General features: G+C 40.9%; 1 protein-coding gene across 4 annotated transcripts; it reads left to right on the top strand.

The window, feature by feature from the left end:
* Positions 1 to 2,464: 2,464 nt before the first annotated feature.
* LOC137017956 (E3 ubiquitin/ISG15 ligase TRIM25-like) lies at positions 2,465 to 27,162 on the top strand. 4 transcript variants are annotated; one of them, XM_067382764.1, is made up of 6 exons: positions 2,465 to 3,088; positions 6,415 to 6,510; positions 6,610 to 6,831; positions 8,427 to 8,586; positions 8,688 to 8,735; positions 8,964 to 9,721. In XM_067382764.1, the coding sequence occupies exons 1-6, from the start codon at positions 2,516 to 2,518 to the stop codon at positions 9,476 to 9,478; spliced, it is 1,614 nt and encodes a 537-aa protein (XP_067238865.1). In that variant the 5' UTR covers positions 2,465 to 2,515; the 3' UTR covers positions 9,479 to 9,721. The 4 variants fall into 4 exon arrangements, with proteins under 4 accessions (XP_067238865.1, XP_067238864.1, XP_067238867.1 ...); XM_067382763.1 differs by having other exon boundaries at positions 6,598 to 6,831; XM_067382766.1 differs by lacking the exons at positions 8,688 to 8,735; positions 8,964 to 9,721 and adding an exon at positions 27,033 to 27,162 and having other exon boundaries at positions 6,598 to 6,831.

Here is a 27,162-nt window from a genome sequence, read left to right as displayed (position 1 = left end):
ATTTTGAATCAAATCTTTCTTTGTAAAAGGCATAAAGTTTATCATACTGATTTCAAAGTTAAGGATTCATTAGTTTGAATATACATTGAACCAAACACTATAATCACACTAATCTTAGTTGATTATTCAGTATACTTTATTTTTGACAAAACATTCCAGGTTTCGACCGTGACTGCACATTTTCGGTAGTGACAGTAATGTTTTGATAGTGACCACATCACATCACAATTTTAACTCGCATACTAAAACACTAATGATTTGCATAATATAACAAACTAAAATTCTAATGATTTGCATAACTGTACTAAAAAAATGATTTCCCCCAAATAAATGGTTTCCTTTTGTCACTACCAATGATGTCACGACCGAAACATGTGGTGAAGTTCCGGTAGTGACAATTTTGAGCGTATCTCAAATATGCTAATCGGCACATGGTTAGATAGCACAGTTCTGAACATTTGTACACAGAATAAAATATAAAATAAATATTTTGGTAACACTTTCATTCATTTTTTATTTTTTAGCGTCTTTTAACTAGTTTTTATTAATATGCATATTACTAGAATATATTTATTAGTACTTATTAAGCACATATTAATGCCTTATTCTCCATTACCTTATTCTACATTCTTAATCCTACCCACCTAAACTTAACAACTACCTTACTAACTATTAATGAGCAGTAAATTAGGAGTTTATTGAGGGAAAATTCGTAGTTAATAGTTTATATGTGTTCCCTATACTGAAGTGTTACCAATATTTTTTTAAACTTAACTTAAAAATCTAAAATATATTTTTTTTAAAAAGTGGCAAAAATTGACAAAAAATTATTTCAATATAATTTTCACAAGTTGAAATTTAGGGGTTACGGTTCAGCATAGCCACCTACCAATTACAAGTACCCGATAAATAATGATTTTATACTGTATCAAGCTTACTGATATTTTAAATATTATTGAGGGATTCAATATATAATAGAAGGATCTTAGTAAACATCTAAAATGTGAATACTCAAATGTTTTTTAAATGTGTTTTTGGTTGAGGGACAGCAGTTTGCACCAATTCTGTAGAATGGCCTATATATATGCATTTGACTCACCTGTTCCTCGACAGTTTTCAGCATCCCTTTACCACCCCATCTCCTCACACTCACCTGGATACTTTCCTAATTAGAAATAAGGGTAGGGGGTGGGGGGTGGAGGGGGTACTCTAAGGCCACATTCACACAGCAGCAGAATACGCTTGCCAGTCCTGTATTTGAGTCCTTAATACGGTTACACATGCAGTATGGTTATTTACGGGAGTGACAACCACATTCTATAACTGAACTAATGCCTGTAAATTTTCAGGACTCACAACCGCATTCACGGAATATTCACGCTGTGTGAACGGAACCGCGCTGGACAACGAGTTTGTCACATCATACAGTGCGAGAGAGCCGCTCTTCTAAGGTGGTTTCGCTTTCAGTAACTAACTGTGACAGAGATATGAGTTGTGCATCATCCTAAGGTGTTATGCTGCGTTCCAGACAGATGGGAATTTGCTTTTTTCCAACTTCATCTTGAATGCAGCATAAGATCCAATCACCTTTCTCCACCAGAGCGGCTCCCGTCAGTTTTGTGTTTCTTTTCTAAATTCAAATGCCTTGTCATGCGTGAGACGTCGCAAAGGACGTGACACGCATGTGCAACGGTTAAAGACTCCAGATAGTGCGTGTTTACATGCTGCTGCTGGTTAATGAAGTTTTGATGGATGAACTCACGGTTCAATTAGTCTTTTGTCATGTCAAAAGTAATAATACTTTTCAGTTTTATGGAAGTCGCCATCTTTAATATTACATGAGTCACTGTCGCTATGATTACTATAAGAGAATATGGGCTCAACAATCATTGCACGTTCATACAGGAAGTGCTCCAGACGCTAAGTTGCTGTGTGAACAAGACATTTCAAGACTCATACCTTTATGTAAATGCAGTTGTCAGTCCCAAAAACTGACAGTGTGAACGTAGCCTAAGACAGCAAGAGCAGAGAGGAGTGACTGTGCGAATGATTGTCACAAATAGGCATCCTGGTGTGATGAGGATCCTCAGAGAGAGTAGACCAAACATTTTGCACAGATTTCATGCATGGCAGTTGATGTTCAAAGAATAGCCACAGCTAAATGAGATAAGGAAAACATGGAGTCATAATCATATGCATATTTATGTGTGTCTTTTTATGTCTTTTTTATGTTGCCAAGTATAATTGAAATCATGGAACAACATTGCTTACAGCACTGCATATATATGATAATTAGGATGCAGTTATTATTGATGTTGTCCTGATTCTCTGTCAGTTATGTTCTTTGAGTGTCTGTCTGATACTGACATCTAGTGGACATTTTATGATCTTTGACTATACAGACTTTACAGACCGAAACACAGAAGCAGGAAACAGGAATCACATGAGTTCAGAGAAACGGAAACTGAAGTGCAGATGAGCTTTTGTGTGTCTGTCTCTGTATTCATGCAGTAAAATGGCAGAAGACAGATTTTCTCAGGATGAGTTCCCTTGTCCAGTGTGTCTGGATCTCCTGAAGGATCCAGTGACCATTACCTGCGGACACAGTTACTGTAAGAGCTGTATTACAAGCTTCTGGGATCTGGAGGATGAGAAGAGAATCTACAGCTGTCCTCAATGCAGACAGACCTTCAGTCCAAGACCTGCTTTAGGTAAAAACACCATTCTGGCTGAAATGGTGGAGAAACTGAAGAAAACTAAACTTCCTGCTGACTGTTACGCTGAAGCTGGAGATGTGCAGTGTGACGTCTGTACTGGAAGAAAATACAAAGCCGTCAAGTCCTGTCTGGTGTGTCTGGAGTCTTTCTGTCAAACTCATTTTGACCGTCATGAGGATTATCACTCTCATAAGCCACACAAAGTGATCGATGCCACTGGACGACTGAAGGACATGATCTGCCATAAACATGATAAACTCCTCGAGGTTTTCTGTTGCACTGACCAGAGTTGTATATGTATGCTGTGTATGATGGATGAACATAAAAACCACGACACTCTATCAGTTGCAGCACAGAGGACAGAGAAACAGGTATGAACTTTAAACTAGACACTGATGAAATAATGCTGACACTATTTATATTGGCACCCATATGATCAGGTAACATCATTCACACTGCAGATGTTAGCAGACGTGAACAGTAGCTGCAAGTGGACTTTCACTGCTGAGAGTATTTGTACTCCACATTTGAACTTAACAGAAAATATAGTGAAAATGCACCGTAAACATACACTATATTGCCACAAGTTTTGGGACACCTGCCTTTACGTGCACATGAACTTTAATTACATCCTATTCTTAATCTGTAAAGTTTAATATTAGGGCTGTAGTCAAGTCCACCTTTGTCGAGTCCAAGACAGGCAATGTTAGAACAATAGCAGACAGGGATGGCAGAGAGCAGGCAGAATCGTAGTCGGAGAACAGGCAATAGGCCAGGGCAGGCAGATAATAATCATAAGTCCAAGACAGAGCAAATAATCCAAAGGGCAGGCAGCAGAGAATCGTACACGGGAAACAGACAGGATCAGTAACAGGCAGACTAACACAATGACAAACGCTCAGAATTGCAACCAGAGTATACAAGACCAAGGGAGGATTATGGGAACTAGAGTCCGGGAATGACTGGAACTGTGACACTTACTTGTCCTAAAGAATCCATAGTTGGCCTACAAAGTAACTAAAACAATAAACCATTGGTTTTTTTTGCAATGAAAATGACAGTGACTGAAGTGTGCATATTAGCTGCCTGCTTGTTTTTTAAATTCACTTCAGCTGTGGTTTCCAAACATTTTACAGTCACGTACCACCTGAAGCATTTAACATTCTTCTACGTACCCCCTCTCTTCCACTTAGACTGCTGCAGTCACACCTTTTCCATTAAGAGACAATATTTTCCCCATTAAACTGATTAAATATTACACTAAAACCACCAGTAGGTGGTGGTAAGTCATCAAGTGAGTCATCGAGTCATTCATTCATTCAGTAACGAAGCAGTATTTTTGAAAGGATATTTGAATCATTGACTCTCATGGTTTTTTCACAGCCACAGATTTGTTCGCAAAACATTGATATAAGTCGCAGTTCTGCTGTGGAATTAGTTGGAACTAGAGATGCACCGATTGCAATTTTCTTGGCCGATTCCTATTTTCTTTCTAAAAACTATAATTGACAGCAAAGTCTACAAAAGTCTACTTTTCTTCAATGTAAAATTTTTATTTTCTTTAAAAAAAAAAGAAAAGTAAAACTCAGTAATAAAATAAGAACAAATAAAAAAAAATGCAAACAACAGCACAAATAAATGTAATAGAATAGAGAGCTATGAAACTAAGTTTTTCAGGTTAAGTAGTTTTTTATTCTGGTAAGAAATACTACAGAAATTAAAGTAATCAAATGTAAAATAACACATCCAGTGGTTACAAATACCTAATTTCTGTATTCTGTATTGTAAATATTAAATACAGTTATTATTCTTACCATTCTTACTTTTATTATTATTCTTACTTTTGTCCTTTAATGACCATGACAGACAGCAGCAGGAATATTGGACTGCTGTCCCTTTAAGAGTTTTGAAAGGACCCTATACTGTCACACAATACGTGTTCTATTTCTTAGCCATTTAATGATCCAAAACTGACTGTATCTGAATAATCTCCAAGACGGGCATTTTGACATAATTTTGTATGTATTTGACCTTTTAAGCACAGTAAGTCACTCATTTTGGTACTGTGACTCTGTTTGACTTCTGTCTCTGTTTGAGACTGAGCGTGGCTTGTTCGCTCTACTACTATAGATCAGTGGTGCGAGCGCTTTTGGTGTGAGCTCGAAACCTGCGGAAACCAGAGCGAATGAGACAAGTGAGAGAGAGGAGGCGCCCGCGTGGGTGTGTATCACTTCACCGTCGGAGAGAAGAGAGAAAGAATGTGCGGCTGACGTTATTGCCTGTGTGGAGCTGCTGGTAACAACGGATCGCCTCTGAATTGGAAAGAAGTGAGACTGACCTGCTGTACTCGGTTGAGACCAACTAGAACTTTTGGCGAGACCCTTGACCAAGTCTGAGTGCAAATACCAACGAGCCCGAGACAAGTCTGAGAAAAAACGTCTTGAGTCTGGACTGGAGTACTAGAGCACTATTTAATATGGAGTTGGCCCACCCTTTGCAGCTATAACAGCTTCAGCTTTTCTGGGAAGGCTTTCCACAAGGTTTTGGAGTGTGTTTATGGGAATTTTTGACTTTTCTAGAAGTGCATTTGTGAGGTCAGGCACTGATGTTGCCAAGAAGGTCTGGCTCGCAGTCTCCACTCTAATTCATCCCAAATGTGTTCTATCAGGTTGAGGTTAGGACTCTGTGCAGGCCAGTCAAGTTCCTCCTCACCAAACTTGCTCATCCATGTCTTTATGGATCTGTGCACTGGTGCACAGTCATGTTGGAACAGGAAGGGCCCATCCCCAAACTGTTCCCACAAAGTTGGGAGCATGAAATTGTCCAAAATGTTTTGGTATGCTGAAGCGTTAAGAATTCCTTTCCCTGGAACTAAGAGGCCAAGCCCAACCCCTGAAAAACAACCCCACACCATAATGCCCCCTCCACCAAACTTTACACTGCACAATGCAGTCAGGCAAGTATTGTTCTCCTGGCAACCGCCAAACCCAGACTCGTCCATCAGATTGCCAGTCAAAGAAGCATGATTCAGCACTCCAGAGAACATGTCTCCAGAGTCCAGTGGCGGTGTGCTTTACATCACTGCATCCGATTCTTTGCATTGCACTTGATGATGTAAGGCTTGGATGCAGCTGCTCGGCCATGAAAACCCATTTCATGAAGCTCTCTGCACACTGTTCTTGAGCTAATCTGAAGCCCACACAAAGTTTGGAGGTCTGTAGCTATTGACTCTGCAGAAAGCTGGTGACTTCTATGCACTGTGCGTCTCAGCATGTGTTGACCCCGCTCTGTGATTTTACGTGGCCTACCACTTCGTGGCTGAGTTGCTGTTGTTCCTAATTGCTTCCACTTTGTTATGATACCACTGACAGTTGACCGTGCAATATTAAGTATTGAGGAAATTTCACAAATGGACTTAATGCACAGGTGGCAACCTATCACGGTAGCTACCGCACTTGAATTCACTGAGCTCCTGAGAGCATTTTTTCACAAATGTTTGTAGAAGCAGTCTGCATGCCTAGTGCTTGATTTTATACACCTGTGGCCATGGAAGTGATTGGAACACCTGAATTCAATGATCTGGAGGGGTGTCCCAATACTTTTGGCAATATAGTGTATTTAACAAGATTTTTTGTCACATGATGATTTGGTGACAACAGTATAATCTGACTTTTCCTGTTATTGGTTTTTCCTCCAGAAACAACTGAAGAAGACACAGATAAAGATCCGTCAGAGAATCCAGCAGAGACAGAAAGATCTTCAGCAGCTGAGAAAGGCTGTGGAGTCTCATAAGGTGAGTCTGGAGAAGAAGAGACGTCTCAGTTTGGACTCTGTCCGTCCTGCTGAAGCCACTGTGTGATTGTGATGTGTGTCCTAACAGCGCTCTGCACAGACAGCAGTGGAGGACAGTGAGAGGATCTTTACTGAGCTCATCCACTCCATTGAGAGAAGCCGCTCTGAGGTCACACAGCTGATCAGAGATCAGGAAAAGGCTGCAGTGAGTCGAGCTAAAGGACGACTGAAGCGAGTGGAGAAGGAGATCAATGATCTGAAGAGGAGAGATGCTGAGCTGGAGCAGCTTTCACACACACACCATCACATCCATTTCCTGCAGGTAACAGAGATCTAGAAGTAGACTTGAGCATGATCCCCAGAGAAACATTTCATGAGAGCAGAATGAGCTGGTAACTGAAGTGATGATCTGTGTGTGTGTGTGTGTGTGTGTGTGTGTGTGTGTGTGTGTGTGTGTGTGTGTGTGTGTGTGTGTGTTATATAAATAATAGAACAGTATTGTTTCTTCACTTTTAATAATGCAACAGTAATCTATTATTTTTTCAATAAAACGTGCTTTATTAAAAGTTAAATTAGCCAAGCATATATTAAATTATTGTTTAGTAATACTACTACATATTCTAAGTAAATGAAATTAATGATTACAAAAAATGAACCAAAAATATCACATATTAATGCCTTTTCATCACACAAATATGAATTTAGCAGATTTTGCACTTAATGTTGTGAATAAAACAAAGGCTTTAATGACATTCCCAGTACTTTTAGAGTCCAATTTACTCGATATAACACAGCTAAGATGGTGAATGAGGCATTTAATCAGGATTTATGATTTAAAATATTTCATGAGATAGATGTTGGTATATTACTAAATTGTAGATTTTACTTCCACATGTAAATTAATTACTTTCATGTTTTCTGGACAAAAGTTGTTTTTTTTTTTTTTTTTTTTTTATCGATGCCATTTGCGTTATTTTGCTGTTGCTGTAATTCATTTTTTAAATATATTTCAATCATGACAACTCTTGGAAGATTGTTAGCATGGTAATGTATATGACAATGTTAATGTATTTGGTATTGGCGGATTAGATCTGCTATGCTACTGCTGAATTGCTGCTGCTGTAGATTATTGCTGTTGTTGTAGATTATTGCTGCTGCTGCAGAGCAAGTACAGGAACTTGCTACTGCCAATACATACGCCGATACGTTGCTGTGAGTAAGACATAGTTCTGCTGCACAAATAACATATATCAATAACCCATACAGATCTATACAGGTGGAGCTGGGGAAGGTGGAGGGTTTTAAAGGAATTCTGAAGCACGCTGCAAACTGCTAGTGAATGTAACCAGCCATTTGCATTACAGTCCCATCAGCCTGCGCCCTCTATAGTTTCATGACTGAACTATGTATAATTTCAAAACACTAAATATTTGGATTTATGACCACAGTCTTTCTAATACAGTGGTTCTCAAAGTGTGGGGCACGCCCCCCAGGGGGTCACAAAGGTACTGCAGGGGGGCATGGTAGATCAGCAGAAAAAGAAAAAACAGCCTTCGCAACAGTGGTCAAGTGTGTGAATAGCTGCTGGAGTTAGCTGCCTTTATAAAGCTGCACCAAACACCAATTCCACTGAATCATTCTTTTTCAGACCGTTGACTTGTCACCGTCTCCACGAGCTCGACATAGAAGTTCACTGGCTATAGAAAAGCACCTCTTCAGTGGACAGAATCAAGTTGCTATTGTGAACGTGCTGCTCCGCTGGCATGTTCTGGCAAGAAGACGTACAAGCTGAGCTTGTGATGCGCTGTCAAAAAAGATACAAAGCATCACTGAGTTACTAAAGATCAACAAGAGCTGCAGAGATCTGATAGCAGGTTATTGATGGATCTGATGAGTTTTGATTTGTGTTTTCTGTAGAGTTTCCAGTCTCTCTCAGCACCTCCTGAATCTACAGATGAACCTGACGATCCCTTCAGTTCTGTCTTCTCTTTTGATGACATGAGAGAATCTGTCCATCAGCTGAGAGACAAACTAAAGGATTTCTGCAAAGAGGAGATCAAGAAGATCTCTGACAGAGGTAAAGTCCTGGAGATTCATCTGCTCTCAGAAATGATCCTGACTTGGGGATCATTTTCTCTTGACATCATAATCACACTCTTCATCTGTTGATTTCCACAGTCACTTTTACCAACATTGTTCCCAGGACCAGGAACAACTTCCTACAGTGTAAGTCACTAAGAAAACAAGCAGAAAAACTCACTGAATCTGTTCATGTTCTTCCTGTAGAAGGTGAAATAAATTATGATAGAAGAGTTTAATAATTAATCATGTAAATAATGATTCAGGATATCTGGTCAGCTGTACTGAGACACTGATGATACATTGAGCATGAAGAGTTCAGCTACATTAAAAAAAAATCAGACAGATTCATAATTCCTGTTTTCTTTCCATCAGATTCCCATCAGCTCACTCTGGATCTGAACACAGTGAATAAACTCCTCAGTCTGTCTAAGAGTAAAAGAGTGATTAATAACACTGGCACAGAGCAGTTGTATCCCGATCATCCAGACAGATTTGATCCAAGGTGGCAGGCGTTGTGTAGAGAGAGTGTGTGTGGACGCTGTTACTGGGAGATTAAGTGGAGTGGGAGTGTGTATATGTCGGTGTCATATAAGAGCATCAATAGGAAGGGACTAAGTGAGTGTTGGTTTGGATATAATGACCATTCCTGGAGTTTGTACTGCTCTTCCTCCAGATATTCATTCTGGCACAATAACATACGCACGGATCTCCCTGTAAAGTCCGTCAGCAGTAGAATAGGAGTGTATGTGGATCACAATGCAGGAACTCTGTCCTTCTACAGTGTCTCTGACACAATGAGCCTCATCCACACAGTCCAGACCACATTCACTCAGCCGCTCTATCCTGGGTTTTGGGTTGGTTCTGGATCATCAGTGAAACTGTGTTGATGAATCAGAATAGATTGTAGAGAAATTTTACCCACAACTCTTTCATTCATTCAAGTCTCCATTCCTGGTGGCAAAACAGCAAACATATCTGTAAAATAATCTTAATTCTGTGGGAAAATAATTTTTTGCAGTATAAATATTGTATTATATTTTATGTTGTTTAATGGAAAATGCTCTTTCTGAAAAGATGTTCTTTCAATGGCTTCCAAGTATCAACAAATAAATTAGACTTGAATTGTAACGATTTATGACTGCTGTGCTGTGTATGCCTAATGATTGATTTAGTGTTTGTAATGAATAAAGATTATATATATATATATATATATATATAAATATATATATATATATATATATATATATATATATATATAAATATATATATAAATATATATATATATATATATATATATATATATATATATATATATATATATATATATATATATATATATATATATATATATATATATATATATATATATATATATATATATATATATATATATAAATATATAAATAATATAACAAGATTTTAATAAGAATATATTAAGATTTTAATTATTTTGCAACCAAAAATCCACAGCACACTAACACTTCTTAGTTATTTCATTGTTAAGGAGCTCTAGTTTTGTTTTCTCCCCTCGAGGAGCTTTTATTTTTATATGTTTCTCTCATGTTACTAATGCCTCTGTCTGAGAAGAACTTCTGTTAGATTTTTGGCTTGCAAAGACTTTTTTTTAATAAACCAACATTGCCTGGAGTTCTGCCTTGAGTGTTTCGTTTGGGTCCAACTTTATAACCTCTGTGGTCTAGTGGCAGATCTCTCAACTACCACATCAGAGACCCGAGTTCTAGCCCGGCTTGTGACAGAAAAACCAAGTCAGTCATGGACCCAGAAACACTCAGTTCCAAGGACCTGTTGGCAGTGATTGCTCAACACGAGGCATCTTTTCAGCGCCACGAAGCCGTTCTCAGCCGACAAGAAGAGCTAATGGCCAAACACTCTCAACTCTTGGCCGATGTGATGAGTTCCATCCGCCAGCTCTTCGAACGCCTCCCTGGTTTTCACCTTCCTCTGCATCACCGCCGAGTGTGGACAGACCTTCTCCTGTGGCGGAGCCCCGACTGCCACCTCCTAAACCCTTTGCTGGAGATCCCAGTTCCTGCCAGGGTTTCCTCACCCAGTGCTCTCTCACCTTCGAGCTCCAACCCTCAAGTTTTCCCACAGATCGCTCTAAGATTGCTTACATTATTACCCTTCTCTCAGATAAGGCTCTCTCCTGGGCCTCTGCAGTATGGGAATCCCAGGATGACTGTTGTGAGTCCTATGTGGCATTTGTGGAAGAATTCAAGCGAGTGTTTGATCATCCTGTCAGTGGTCAGGAGGCTTCCAAGCGCCTACTCACTCTCCGTCAGGGTTCCCGTAGCACTGCAGATTTCGCCATAGAGTTTCGGACCATAGCAGCAAAGAGCGGATGGAACGATGAGGCACTGAGGGTCTGCTTTCAAGGAGGGTTGTCTGAGCCACTTCAAGATGAGTTAGCCACTCGAGAACCAGCTGAGGATCTTGAGTCCCTCATAGCAATGGCCATCCGCCTAGACAATCGCCTGAGAGAGCGGAGAGTGGCTCGGCGCAAGGAGTCACATTCTCAAGTTCCTCTGAATAGGTCTGTTTCTCCAGTTGGTATTCCTGCATCCAGAACTTCCCCAGTTCCCGAACAGCTCCATGATTCCCCAGAAGACATGCAGTTGGGCCGTTCCAGGCTTTCTCCCAGCGAGAGGGAACGTCGCATGAGGGAGCGTCGTTGCCTCTACTGCGGTGCTTCCGGCCATTTCCGTTCCACTTGCCCCGAGTTCTCGGGAAACGCCTGTCCCCGTACAGCAACAGGAGGGCTGTGATGGGAAAAATTAGAGGTCCTCCTGTTAACGCCGTCCTGGCAGTTCCAGCCACTTTGTCCTGGGAAGGCCACCAGCGTCTGGTCCAGGCTATGATCGATTCTGGGGCCGCAGGTGACTTCTTAGATCTAACCTTGGCTAAGAAACTAAAGATTCCTACCCAACTTCTTCCTCACCCCCAGGCAGTTACCGCTTTGGATGGCAGACCTCTGGAACCAGGCAAAGTAACAGAGGCCACTCAGTCCCTGCAACTTACCATCTTTCAACACCAGCAGGAGGAGACCTTCTATCTTATTGACTCCCCCGAGTACCCCATTATCCTGGGTCACCCTTGGCTGCGCAGACATAATCCGCATATCTACTGGCCCACTGGCACTATTCTAAGTTGGGGTCCCACTTGCCAACTCTCCTGTCTACTTCAGAGTCCTCCAGCCCCTAGTTCTGAGTTTCAAGACTCTGTCGACCTGTCCCGAGTCCCCAGCGTTTATCATCAATTCAAGGCAGTGTTCAGCAAGTCCCGGGCTACCTCCTTACCACCTCACCGCACCTACGACTGTGCTATTGATTTACTCCCTGGCTCCTGCCCTCCCAGGGGTCGGATCTTCTCCCTGTCTCCTCCAGAGCGTTCAGCTATGGACAACTACATTAAGGAATCCTTGGCAGCCGGCATCATCCGTGCCTCTACCTCCCCAGCTGGGGCAGGTTTCTTCTTTGTTGAGAAGAAAGACGGGGGTCTTAGGCCTTGTATTGATTACTGGGGCCTCAACAAGATCACAGTTCGGAATCGATACCCCCTACCTCTCATGGCCACAGCTTTTGAGCTGCTTCAAGGAGCTTCCATCTTTACTAAGCTGGATCTCCGCAATGCTTACCATCTTGTGCGGATCCGGCAGGGAGACGAATGGAACACTGCTTTCAACACCCCCACAGGCCACTACGAGTATCTCGTAATGCTGTTTGGGCTCACCAATGCCCCTGCAGTATTCCAAGCGTTAATTAATGATGTCCTCCGGGACCTGCTCAATCAGTTCGTCTTTGTATACCTTGACGATATTCTCATTTTCTCTAAATCTCTGGAGGAGCATGAGGGGCATGTTAGCAGGATACTCCAGAGACTCCTCGACAATCACCTCTATGTAAAGCCCGAGAAGTGTGATTTCCATGTTACACAGGCTCAGTTTCTTGGATTCATTGTCACTCCTGGCCACCTGGAGATGGACCCTAAGAAGGTAGAAGCGGTCCACAACTGGCCCATACCTACTACGGTCAAGGAGGTTCAACGTTTTATTGGCTTTGCAAACTTCTATAGGAAGTTCATTAAGAATTTTAGCTCTGTGGTGGCCCCCTTGACTGCGCTTACCAAGGGAGGAGGAACTAAGATTCAGTGGGGTCCGGAGGCAGCAGGGGCCTTCAAGGATCTCAAGTGCCGCTTCACTTCCGCTCCCATTCTTTTGATCCCTGACCCAGAAAGACCTTTTGTGGTGGAGGTGGATGCTTCAGAGGTGGGGGTAGGGGCCATCCTGTCACAGAGAGGTGAAGATGGAAAATTACACCCTTGCGCCTTTATGTCTCGTCGCCTGTTGGATGCTGAGTGCAACTACCATGTGGGGGATCGTGAGTTGCTTGCAGTAAAACTTGCCTTGGAGGAGTAGCGCCACTGGCTTGAGGGGGCTCAGCACCCTTTCCAGGTTCTCACGGACCACAAAAACCTAGAATATCTCCAGCAGGCTAAGCAGTTAAACCCCCGGCAAGCTCGATGGTCACTGTTTTTTAATCAATTCCAGTTTCTCCTATCTTACAGGCCTGGCACCAAAAATGTCAAGCCGGATGCCCTGTCTCGAGCCTACTCTCCTGAGACACAAGAGAAGCCTTTGACATCAATAATTCCGAGGTCTAGGATTGTCGCACCATCAGTTGGGAACTGGAAAGAGTGGTGCGAGAGGCCCTTGCCCATGAGCCTGACCCAGGTAATGGTCCTCCTGGACGCCTGTTTGTTCCTCAGTCTGCCAGGGCCCGGGTCTTGCAGTGGGGTCATGAGTCTCCCTTGACTTGCCATCCAGGAAGTGCTCGCACCCTTGACTTTCTCCAGCGGCGGTTTTGGTGGCCATCCATCAAGAAGGATGTTAAGGTCTATGTGGAAGCCTGCCCTGTGTGCAACCAAGGAAAGTCTACACACCAGCGACCTCAGGGACTGCTCCGTCCCTTACCTGTTCCCCGCAGGCCATGGTCGCACCTTTCTCTGGACTTTGTTACTGGACTTCCACCATCCCAGGGCAACACGGTCATCCTGGTGGTTGTAGACCGGTTCTCTAAGGCTGCCCGGTTCATTCCCCTGCCCAAGCTGCCTTCGGCCAAGGAGACTGCAGAGCTTCTCATTAACCATGTCTTCCGTATATTTGGTATTCCCTTGGACATTGTCTCTGATCGAGGTCCCCAGTTTTCATCCCGGTTCTGGGGAGCCTTCTGCAGGCTTATTGGGGCCACAGCTAGCCTAACATCTGGGTTCCATCCAGAATCAAATGGCCAAACGGAACGAATTAATCAGGACCTGGAGACCACCCTCCGATGTATGGCGGCTAATAATCCCACGTCTTGGGCCACCTATATAATTTGGGCTGAATATGCTCACAACACCCTCCAGTCCTCGGCCACTGGACTATCCCCCTTTGAATGCCAGTTTGGATATATGCCCCCATTATTCCCAGAGGAAGAAGCACAAGTAGGCGTTCCCTCAGCCCAACGCTTTGTCCAACACTGTCGACAAACATGGAGGAAGGCCAGACTCACCCTCCTTCGTACTTCCCAAAGATACCAAGATCAAGCTAATCGCCGCCGCCAGACTGCTCCTAATTTCCGAGTCGGTCAAAGGGTTTGGCTAGCTACAAAGAACCTGCCCCTCCGGGTCGAATCCAAGAAACTTTCCCAGAAATACATCGGCCCTTTTCGCATAGCAAGGAAAGTTAACTCTGTTTCTTATCGTTTATTTCTCCCTCGTTCTCTTAGAATTAACCCCACATTTCATGTCTCATTACTAAAACCTGTCTTGTCTTCTCCCTTTCTTCCTCGTTTGATCTTGTTAGCATTATCCAGGTCACCTGTGCCTTGTTTCTCTTAGGGTATTTTAGCTGTGTTTTTCCTTTTGTTCCTCACTTGGTTTTTGAGTCTTGGCTGCGTGCTACCTGCTTGTTGTTCCAAGTCTTTCCTAGTCCTTCCATTCTACCTCAAGTAAGGTGTTCTTAGTTATTTTATTATAAGGAGCTCTAGTTTTGTTTTCTCCCCTCGAGGAGCTTTTATTTTTATATGTTTCTCTCATTTTACCAATGCCTCTGTCTGAGAAGAACTTCTGTTAGATTTTTGGCTTGCAAAGACTTTTTTTTAATAAACCAACATTGCCTGGAGTTCTGCCTTGAGTGTTTCGTTTGGGTCCAACTTTACAACCTCTGTGGTCTAGTGGCAGATCTCTCAACTACCACATCAGAGACCCGAGTTCAAGCCCGGCTTGTGACAAATGTACTGTTAAATGTGGTTAAAGTTACCATCGTTTCTTACTGTATTCACGGAGACAAGAGCCGTCGCTATTTTCATTTTTAAACACTTGCAGTCTGTATAATTCATAAACACAACTTCATTCTTTATAAATCTCTCCAACAGTGTAGCATTAGCCATTAGCCACAGAGCACAGCCTCAAATTCATTCGGAATCAATGTAAACAGTACAATACTCACATAATCCGACGCATGCATGCCGCATGCATGACAAACACTTTGTAAAGATCCATTTGAGGGTTATATTAGCTGTGTGAACTTTGTTTAGGCACTGTTTAAGGCAAGCGCGAGCTCCGTGGGCGGGGAGCGTCAGCATTTAAAGGGGCCGCAGCATAAATAGGCTCATATTTAATGATGCCTCAAAATAGGCAGTTAAAAAAATTAATTTAAAAGAAATCTATGGGGTATTTTGAGCTGAAACTTCACAGACACATTCAGGGGACACCTTAGACTCATATTACATCTTAAAAAAAAAAAAAAAAAAAAGTTCTAGGCCACCTTTAAAATGGCCCTCCTATGAGGTGTCAATCACAGCAACAGCCCCCAGCCATTTTGAGTTTGAGACCCCTGCTCTAAAGCCATACTGATGTTCACTCAATAGTTTGTTTATGTATAAAATTATCAAGCATATGCACAAATAATTTCTTTCATTTTTTAAAAACTGGGAAAGTAGAGAAATTGGTCTGCAATCAGAAATAAAGATATCTATCTCACTTCATCCACAGTTCTCTGCTCCACAATATCTTGCTAACTATCCAGTATTTACAGAATACTCATTAAATTTATTGACAATGTCATTCACTATATTTATAATTCTTGTATCATCATTTACAAAATTGGACAATCTACTTTTCCAGTATTCTTATTAATTATACTGTAAAGTACTTTCCATGTTGCTTGAGTATTACTGTTATACTTGTCCATTAATTTATGATAATGGTCCTTTTTACTAAATCATATATTACTAATTAATTTATTTTATACATCATATTTATTTTCAGCTTGTTTTGTTCTAGTTATTATACATTTCATATATAATGAATTTCCCTATTCCCTTAGTAATCCATGGTTTATCATCATTTTTGCACTCCTTTACAATTCTCTTAGACCATGTTTTTCATATTGCCCTATTATTTTGGTCAAAAAAGCCATCATAGGCTCTATCGGGATCTATAAATAAACCTCACACATCCCCAAGGGCAGCAATCGCTTCTGGTGTTCTATGTCAAATCATTTTATAATTATTTGTCCTATTTTTATTTATTTATTTTTTTAAATATTTGTCTTCAAAATTCATAAAAGTTGTTTATTTTTGAGGACTATCATGATGAGCAAAATGTATGAGAATCATTAACTTTTGTCAGTCACAGAGTTTATCTTCAGCAATAATCTGAAAGCCAATGGAAAAATCAAGGGACCCAGAGTAATGCTAATTTAACATTATTAAAATATGTCATCCCTCCAGCACAAAGTGTGCCATTTGGGTCAGGGCCAGAGTTGCTGTAGTGAAGGACTTTCAGGTGCATATTATGGGTAATTAGTCAAATGACATTTACGGCTCAGGTGATTGGCTCAAAAACTTTGTGCTGATCATTTGAGGCTTTTTAAAGGCATAAGAATCTCAGTTGTCAGCTTCAGCTTTGAGTTGATGTGTTGTCTGTGCTGATTATTTATTTATTTACTTACTTAATATTCATTCTTTGTGCACTGATTTGTCACAGAGTCCTTGGAAATTAACTGCAGACTCTATGATGCTGAAAATGACATGAAATTCCATTCATGGACCAGTAGATGACACTGTTGCTGTTTTTATGTCTACAGTCTTTTCCAGTGTCTCAAGCCATAGACAAGGAAACACCCTATGGATGGCCAGTTCAATCCAGGATTTCTGATAAAAACATAATTTTGTAAAATGTCCTTCTTCTGATTTATTATCATTCCGTTTGGTATTCGGACAAGCAACATGAAGTTAATAGACCTCGCACTCCCAGACAAAAATGTGGAAAACTTTGTTTCTTTAAGGGTAGGCTACAACAGGGATATCTTGTACCTTATTTATGCTTAAAAGTTTCATCAATGTCTAAGGTACTAATATGTGCCTTTTAGCGATATATAAGGTGCAGGGTTGTTCTAGGTTTGCTGTTGTACCCCTTATGATACAATTTTTGCCCTTTTTTGACAGTGCAAATAATTACTGTGTTTGATGGCTCAGCACTTGTTATTTACAATTTTAAAACTGCTGTATTTGGACTATCACCAGCTTTAATCTCATTGACCTCCTTCAGCAGGAGGTTATGGAATCAAACTATATCTAAGTGTTGTTTACACCCACACATTTTAAGGATAATGAGACTGGCATGTTTGTTAAACCGAGATGATCATCCTTAATTATATAACTATGTGCTTCATAGTACTTGAAACCAATAGCTGCTCTTAATTAACATACAAGCACTTAATTTCCCTTTGGTATAAGGTAGCCCATAGGTATAACTCATTAACAGACCTAACGTTTAGCCAATTCAATAATTTCAGATTAAGGATGTGTTCACACTTGGCAGGTTCGATTAAAACGGACCGAAAAACAGGGGTCTTTCAGGGGGTCTTGCTTCACTTCCAAACAAATTCTGGTGTGGTTCGACTGAAATATGAACTATAAAGGCCAGGGATCGGAATCAGCTGATTTTCCTCATGTCTTAGCGATTCTGAGCTGATCCGTTTTGTTGCCAGCGGCACAGTCAATAACATCAGCAGCACGTTCTCGCTCTCTTCTCTCTGCCGGTGAAGTGACACACACCCGCCTCCTCGCACTCACTCATCTCATTCGCTCCGGTTAAATAGTGCTTGTATTGCGCTTAATTTTACTAATTTCCACAGGTTTCGTGCTCACACCAAAAGCACACGCACCACTGATCTATAAGTGGAGTGCACAAGCTGCTTTTCAGTCTCAAGCTTACTTACAAAATTTAGTCAAGAGCAGAGACTGAGTAACTAATTGTAAGCATTAATTTGTATTTATTTTTTACAATGAAGACTATCCAGTGTTATTTTTTGATTACTTTAATTTCTGTGGTATTTCTTACCTGAATATAGCCTACTGAATACCCACCTGAAAATCTCGAAGCCATGTTTATTTCATATTTCTCTTTATTCTATTGCATTTATTTGTGCTGTTGTTTGAATTTTTTTTTTTGTTCTTTTTTTTTCTGTCTTTTTACTTGTTTTTTTTTTTTTTAAATAAAATTTTGCACTGAAGAAAAGTAGACACATACACACACACACACACACACACACACACCTACACACACACACACACACACACACACACACAAAAATCGACCAAGAAAATTGCAATCAGTGCATCTCTAATATGAACACAACACAGACTAAAGACATCTAAACAAACCAAAAACAGGATGTGATGTCACAAGATGCAACCCTAAAAAGGACAGAATCCTTTTTTTTTTTTCCTCGTCATAGTCATGATGTTGCCCATCACAGCTCAGTACAGGCGTCAGAACCGTGTTTCCTTGCAGCATATCTTTATTTGTTTGTGTGAGTTAGGCATTCCTGCCACTGTTTTGACTTCTTTACAGATTTTATTAGCTCTTCACAAGTTCTCAGCTGGTAAAAATAATTTTCATCTACAACTAAATAAAAAACAGTTTTGAATGACAAAAAACTATGATAAAAAAGTCTATTGTCATTTTGTCTGTGAAGAACATAAGTTGGCATACACTTGCTCTATGTCTCATAAAATGTTAAAAAATGTAAATGTCTGAGAGAAAGAGAAGAGCAGACATATGGATAAAGCATGTGACATTTCTTTGGACTCTTCAACGGTTGAGATATGATGTACATGAAAATGTATGAAATGTATGAAAAATATACAATCTACCTGTCTTTACTGCAAAACTATCATTTTTTTAATTCAGCCAAGAGGTCTTATACTGGTCATGTCTTCATGTGATGCGAATTTGCAGCTCAGAGTTCACCAAACTTGAAATTTGGAATGCTGCAAAATGCAAAACGTTTCACATGAGTTTGCGTTTGTGGTGTGACACATTTGCATGCATATTAATGGAAGTCAATGGACTGAAAAGTTTAGTGTGACCCAGTGGCGGCTGGTGCAAAAAAATTTTGGTGGGGCACAAAATTTGCAGGAAATGCAGGAATGAATGAAATGCAGGAATGAATAGGCTAATTGTTAAATAATCATTTAACAAGTGATATAATAATGTATCATTACTAATCTAAAACATGGAAAATTCAGTATTTTAAAGCATGCATAGGACTGGGATCTAAAAAAAAATCTCTATTTAATTAAAAAAATATATATATATTTCACATCCTGCCCAATATTGTCCTAGAAACAATGTTTATATTGAAGGCTATAAAAACAAACATGAATGTAACTGTGTAGAATAGATCAAATCACATTAGGCCTAGGCTATATTCTAAAATTGTAACTTTACAATGTAAAAACAAAAAGTGTTTTAAAGTTAAATACACTAAACTAAAAATGAAAATAAATAAAAACAAAAGAACAGAACAATTATAATTATTATTATTATTTTGATTACCCTACAACAGTCACTTTACACAGTTACTGCTATCGTACAAATACACTTAGTTTTATTTTCGAAATTCTACATATGGCATAATTATGTTCGCCAACAAAAACAAATTTTCAACTACAAATATTTTTAGCAAAATGTATTTTACTCAGACTGAACTCCGTCTGTTTGGCGCGCATGCGCGCGGCGGCGCTCGTTCACGGAAGTTTGTGCTTGCTGAAGGCTCGTCCACGCCTGACTGCAAAATGGAAATATTTTCTCGACTTTCTAACATTTGCAGATGGAGAATATGTCTGTGAAATGTAAATAATGCACTGAGAAAATTATTGGATGTCACTTCAGTTTTAAAAAAAAAATATTAATAGAGTTATGTTTGTTTCCACCAATCGCTGCACAAGTTAAGGTTACGTATGATGACGAAAGCACGTTAGTGCGAGCCCTCCCGGAACCCATAGAGATTGCAATGCAGTGCCTGCAGTTCGAAAAAAAAGTTTTTTGAATGGAAGTCTATGGGAGCACTGGGGGCAAATCTCGGCCGGACTGAAATTGCCCGAAAAGAGGCGGTATTCCACAGAGCGTGACTCGATGCTGATTGGACTATATCCAGAGGCAGAACAAACAGCCTAGCAGTGACAGCTAGGGTAACTCTGGTTGAATGTGATTGAAAAATCTGTCCCTTTCTCACTTTGGGGGTGCGTTGCTCTATTGCCCTAATGAAGAAACCGCCCCTGGTGTGACCAACCCTTAAATGTGAAAAAGCGTGATGAAAGAGCTCAATTCATTCGTTTTCTGTGCGCACACAGAAAGCAGCCTCTCAGCGCACCAGCACTGAATTGAGCTCTCTTTACCGTTTCACGCTTGAATAGACAAATACACAGAAAATTGTCAAAATATCCAATTTGGTAAGTACCTGATTGTTTTTTATATATATATATATATATATATATATATATATATATATATATATATATATATATATATATATATATATATATATATATATATATATAGTGTGATTTTTGGAGAATTGTATTGAATCCAATTTAGGTCAATTTGACCCGGACCATACAGGCCGTAACCAGAAATCGAACAGTGCATGATAATTAATAGGTTAATGGATGTTTTCTCCATGGAGTATGTAATGAGTTTGTAAACTTTAGAGAAATGCTTAATTGATGCATTACAATTTAACTATAAATGATTTTAGTCTAAAATCATTTGATATTTAGTTGACTAAAACTAGACTAAAACTAAAACAATTTGGATGATTAAAATATGATTAAACTAAATGGCATTTTAGTCAAGAGACTAAAACTTAATCAAAATTTGTTCTTAAAAACACTGCAGCACACAGCATTGTTTTGGATGTTTGGTAAGTTCTGTCTCAAAATACACGTCATAAAAGCCATTTTTTGTCTTGCATTTTTAGGGTCGGTGTTAAAAATGACTGTGAACGCTAAGTGAACCAAGACTAATTGTATAATTTTGGAACATGGTGTTTCTGTCCTTTTTGGACCATTACAAGCAGTAGTGATTGAAAACGGCAGCTTAGACATTCTGCAAAACATCTCATTTTGTGTTTTACACAGAAGAAAGAATGTAATTCAGGTGCTGAACAATAATTAGAGCGAGTACATAAAGAAAGTTTTCTTTTTTTAGATTATCTTTCCCTTTATTTGCTGCAAAGAACCATTGATCTGGGAACTGATAGATTGTGTGGAATGAATAGTTCTTTCAGAAGATTTTCTCAGAATAAAGGCAGGAGACTCAAACAGAAAGCAGTATCTGTTTGTGCGTTTGCCCTGAACCCATCACTGCTACATGTTGTTGAAGTGAAGCACTAGACAATGTTGTTGCTGGATCAGTGAGCTTGACAGCTTTTGAATTTACCTTTCTCAGAAAGCCATCTTGGGATCTCGGGAAAAACACTTGCTAAGTTGCTCATTAAATGGTCATTTATCTCTCATCTTAAAACTTGCACATAAAACGCTTCCAGCTACATCTCTTTGTTTCAGTTTTTACACATTCTCTTACTGTGTGTTCCGTATCTCTTCTTGAACATACTTACTAATACTGTCCAACACATGTTCTGGATTCATGTTTCTAATAGCTACTAACAGTCATTCCTGGGAAAAACAAAGTTGTTTACTATTTCTTTATGCATGTGCTTATGTTTGTGAGGGTGTTTGCACAGCTTTTTTCTTGTTTTTAATTTTTTGTGTTTGTTTGAGAATGTTTGAGCATTCTATTATTTATGTACTGTATTATTTATTGCACGTCTTGTAGATTTTTCTGACCCAAATAAATGTACACATGATTCTGGATAAACTTCCATATTGAGCTTTTATTTTAGTGTTGTTGGCACATTATAAATTATATGAGGTATAAACTATTTAAAGTCAACTATTAAAGGGATTTTTTAAAATAAATATAGTGTCCAGATATAGAAATGTATATATGTAACCATATATATATATATATATATATATATATATATATATATATATATATATATATATATATATATATATATATATATATATAATAAAATAAAATGAATAAAAAACATAATAACAATAAAAACAAATCAAAGCTGCATTTGTACCAAAGAAAACTGAAATATAAAATACTTTGTGTATGTGAGTATGGTTACAACATATAGTCATTTTTTGCTATACAAATTACTTATTTTGCTGCTGGTGTACATGATGGACTTTATGTTCTGCCTCTATTCCCAACCACTGTACAAAAAATAAATAAAAACAGTAAAATGATAAAAACATGTTCTTTGTGGCATTAAAACATCAACAATTCTGTTTTTTCCCCCCCTTCTGAGACGTTCAATACCTGTGCTTGAAAAACTGCACATTTATTCTAACTTTATGAAAGTTTCTAAAAAACTGTCCATTAACCCTTAAATGGATTAATGTTTTGCCAATCATTATTATATATTCAGGTCTTTAGTGGCCCAAATCTATATCTAACACGGATGTATCTCTAAATGCTGCAGTAGTATAAAACTCTCCTAATATTTTAATAACAATTACAAAAAAAAAATAAAAAAAAATAAAATAAAGCCTATTTTGTTATCTTTTGGAGCCTCCAGGAATAAAGCACTTATTATCACTAGGGATTGAATTATTGTTGCACAGACCCTATATGCTTTTTACAAAAAATAAATTAGAAAACAGACATTCTTTAATACTTTTTTTATTCTTATTATATTGTTTAGAATTAATAGACTAAGGAATACTGTTATATGTATGGTTTGTCTCTTATGTTTAAACTGTATTTTTGGTTCAGTCCTGTGACCGTGTTTTCCTGAGTTTTCGTCATTAGTCATCCAGTATACCTGTTGTCCATTAATTATCTCATTAGCTCCTTTTGTTTGATCTGTCTACTTAAGTTCTGTTTTCTGCCATTCAATATCCATCTTTGTCAATAAACTAACCTGAGTTTATATTATTAAAGGATTAGTTGACTTTCAAATAAAATGTTCCTGATAATTTACTCACCCCCATGTCATCCAAGATATTCATGTTTCTCTTTCTTCAGCTGAAAAGAAATTAAGGTTTTTGATGAAAACACTCCAGAATTATTCTCCTTATAATGTGCTTCAATGCCTCCAAACGGTTGAAGGTCAAAATTACAGTTCCAGTGCAGCTTCAAAGGGCTTTAAACGATACCAGACGAAGAATAAGGGTCTTATCTTTGACCTTCAACCGTTTGGAGGCCATTGAAGTCCATTATAAGGAAAATAATCCTGGAATATCAAAAACCTTAATTTCTTTTCGACTGAAGAAAGAAAGACATGAACATCTTGGATGACATGGGGGTGAGTAAATTATCAGGAAAATTTTATTCGAAAGTGAACTAATCCTTTAAGGTTTGTTTCCTTGAACTATTCCTCATTGTGCAATTTCTACATTACCATGTTAAGTGACATAAAGACGGACCCTCCAAGTGAGTAACAAAGATGAGTTTACATGCGGTTGAGCTGCTATGTCTGGAGCAGGGGCAGCATTCCCTTGAGGCTCACAATTTTATTTCTATGCAGAGACAAAGGCACGCCTGCCTGGTGTGGGTCGTTGGAGTTCATTGAGTGGGTGCTGGTGAATTTTGATGACATTGTGCATTGCCGAGGGAGTATTAGTGGATTCGAGGGTTTAGAAGAAAGCCACGGTGTGGAGAGGGGGGCGTGGTTCAGCGAGGTCTGCAACCGGAGAGAATAGCGGGAGACGCTTGGTAAGTGAGTGGGTTGGATACAAATCACGAACACCTGTTTCTCATTCCAGTGATTGGCGCGGAGACAGGATAAAACGCCGTGAGAAGTAGGAGCGTGTGAGAGAGGGGAACTGTTGACTGAGTTGAGTCGAGGTTCGTGGAGTGAAGCCCTTGTGGATGGTGTAAACCAAACTTGGAGAGAAGCCCTTGTGGATAGCGTATGCCGAACCTGGAGTGAAGCCCTTTGTGGATTGTTTATTTTCGTTGCTGTGTGTTGAACCGTTTTTCAATAAAGACTCAGTCAGCAGTTGTTCGTCGTCCCTGACCTCTTCCTTCCCCCACTACGAACTTAAGTCTACTACACTGGTGCCGAAACCCGGGAAGGAAGACGGTGAGCACGTCGCCATGCAATCTTCGTCCTCCGCCACATTTGCATTTTGTGGATAAATGTCCGGTTATGGAGTTCGGGACAGTGATCCGGGCCCCCGACGATCCACAGGCCGGCCCTGGTCAGGCTGGCGGGTACCAAATACCTGTGAGTATCAAGGGGGGTACCTATCAGGCTTTGGTGGACTCGGGCTGTAACCAAACCTCTCTCCATCAAAGCCTGATTTCATCTGGGGCATTGGATACAGGCCGCATGGTTGGGGTTCGGTGCGTGCACAGGGATGTGGTAAGATATCCCGTAATGTCCGTCATAATTAAATTTAGGGGACAAAAGCATAGTGTTGAGGTGGCAGTTAACCCGCACCTCCGGCATCCGATAATTTTGGGGACGGATTGGCCCGCGTTTAAACAATTATTGGGATGTTTATGCTCGGATGCCTCTTGGGGGAAAAGAACGCGGGGTGAGCAAGCGCGAGTACAGGTGGGAGAGACTGATCAGAGACCGGAGAGTTCTGCTGCAGGGGATCTGAGTGAAGCCGGAAGACTAATTCTTCCGGAACGCAATGATTTTCCCCTGGATGAGACATTAAAAAATGCATTTGATAGGGTCTCTATGATTGATGGTCAGCCTCTCCAGCCTGGACGTCCGCTTGCTTACCCATATTTCGCGATTATAAAAGATAGGTTGTATCGAGTGACCCAAGACACTCAGACAAAAGAAGATACAACCCAGTTATTAGTGCCAAAGAGCCGCAGGGAAATGCTTTTCCACGCGGCTCATTCTAATCCGATGGCGGGGCATTTGGCACAGGCAGCGACACTAAATCGTCTCATGACCCGGTTTTTCTGGCCGGGCATTCACGAGAATGTACGCAGGTGGTGCGCGTCTTGTCGTGAATGCCAGTTGGTGAACCCACCGGCCACCCCAAAAGCGTCATTGCGCCCGCTTCCATTAATGCAGGTCCCCTTCGAGAGAATTGGTATGGACCTCATCGGGCCATTAGAACGATCAGCAAGGGGACATCGCTTTGCATTAGTCATTGTTGATTATGCAACACGATATCCTGAAGCAGTGGCTCTCCGCAACATTTCTGCTAAAAGTGTATTCGGATGCACTGTTTCACTTAATCTCCCGGGTGGGGATTCCAAAAGAAATCCTCACTGATCAAGGCACGGCGTTTATGTCACGTACGTTACGCGAACTATACGAATTATTCGGCATTAAATCGGTTCGTACCAGCGTCTTTCACCCACAAACGGACGGGCTGGTCGAACGTTTTAATCGCACGCTTAAATCCATGATTCGTAAGTTCGTTCAAGAGGACGCCAAAAATTGGGATAAGTGGTTAGAACCTCTGTTATTCGCAGTGCGAGAGGTCCCGCAAGCCTCCACGGGGTTTTCTCCCTTCGAGCTTCTCTTTGGGCGCCAGCCCCGTGGGGTGCTGGATGTCCTCAGGGAGACTTGGGAGGACGGACCATCTCAGGCCAAAAATGAAATTCAGTATGTGCTGGACTTGAGATCAAAACTCCACACTTTGGGGCGGCTATCAATGGAGAATTTGTTACAGGCCCAGCACAGACAGAGCCAACTGTATAACCGACGGTCTAACCTACATAAATTTGCACCGGGAGAAAAAGTGCTTGTATTGCTCCCTACTTCCAGTTCGAAATTACTTGCAAAGTGGCAAGGACCCTTTGAGGTCACACGGCAAGTGGGAGAGCTCGATTACGAGGTGGTACGGTCCGACAGGAGGGGGGCACGTCAAATCTATCACCTCAACCTCCTGAAAAAATGGAATGAGGCAGAATCAGTGATGCTGGCGACGGTGATTAGCGGGGAGGATGATCTCGGACCAGAGGCGAATTTAAAAACTCAATCTCTCGCTCTGGTCCCGGGGGAAGATCACCTCTCGCCCTCCCAGCTCACTGATTTATCCAAGTTGCAAACAGAATTTGCAGACGTGTTCTCTCCCCTGCCGGGACGTACCAACCTCATTCAGCACCATGTCGAGACGGAGCCGGGCGTGGTTGTTCGCAGCTGGCCGTATAGGTTACCTGAACGCAAAAAAAAAGGTAGTTCAGGATGAATTAGAGGCAATGCTGAAAATGGGAGTAATAGAAGAGTCCAGCAGTAACTGGACCAAAAACCAAATAGTTTTGGTTCCTAAGACCGACGGCTCGGTTCGTTTCTGCGTGGACTATCACAGGGTGAATGCAGTGTCGAAATTCGACGCGTATCCAATGCCGCGGGTGGACGAATTGCTTGACCGGCTAGGTGCGGCTCGATTTTATTCGACACTGGACTTAACGAAAGGGTACTGGCAGGTCCCCTTGTCGCCTTTATCCAAAGAAAAGACAGCTTTCACGACGCCGTTCGGATTACACCAATTTGTTACGCTTCCGTTCGGGCTGTTCGGGGCACCGGCCACCTTTCAGCGACTCATGGATAAAGTTCTCCGGCCCCATGCTGCATATGCGGCTGCCTATCTGGATGATATTATTATCTACAGTAATGATTGGCAGCGGCATATGCAGCATGTGAGAGCCGTCCTTAGATCGCTGAGAGCGGCTGGGCTCACGGCCAACCCGAAGAAGTGTGCAATTGGGCGCGTGGAAGTAAGGTATCTGGGCTTCCACTTGGGGCAGGTGCGTCCCCAAATTGACAAGACGGCAGCGATTGCGACCTGTCCGAGCCCCAAGACCAAAAAGGAGGTTAGACAGTTCCTCGGGCTGGCGGGATATTATAGAAGGTTTGTACCTAATAATTCGGCCCTCACCAGCTCGTTGACTGATCTAACTAAAAAGGATGCTGCAGATACGGTCCAGTGGACGGAGCCGTGCCAGCAGGCTTTCACCCAGGTAAAAGCTGCTCTATGTGGCGGGCCATTGCTTCACTCTCCTGACTTTTCTCTCCCTTTTCTGTTGCAGACTGACGCGTTGGACAGGGGGCTGGGTGCTGTCCTGTCCCAGGAGATAGAGGGTGAGGAGCGGCCGGTACTGTACATTAGCCGTAAGCTCTCGAAGAAAGAGGCTCCCCGGCCTGAGTCGGGTGGTGGGG

This window comes from Chanodichthys erythropterus, chromosome 3 (assembly GCF_024489055.1).
Source record: "Chanodichthys erythropterus isolate Z2021 chromosome 3, ASM2448905v1, whole genome shotgun sequence".
NCBI lineage: Eukaryota > Metazoa > Chordata > Actinopteri > Cypriniformes > Xenocyprididae > Chanodichthys > Chanodichthys erythropterus.
This window is presented reverse-complemented; position numbering and strand designations above follow the sequence as displayed.

Bases quoted from the DNA above. Each gene is read 5' to 3' on its own strand.
- LOC137017956 (XM_067382763.1), top strand. From the start codon at position 2,516: ATGGCAGAAGACAGATTTTCTCAGGATGAGTTCCCTTGTCCAGTGTGT. The intron at 6,511-6,597 runs GTGAGTCTGGAG...GTGTCCTAACAG, and splicing joins AGGCTGTGGAGTCTCATAAG to CGCTCTGCACAGACAGCAGT. The intron at 6,832-8,426 runs GTAACAGAGATC...TGTTTTCTGTAG, and splicing joins ATCACATCCATTTCCTGCAG to AGTTTCCAGTCTCTCTCAGC.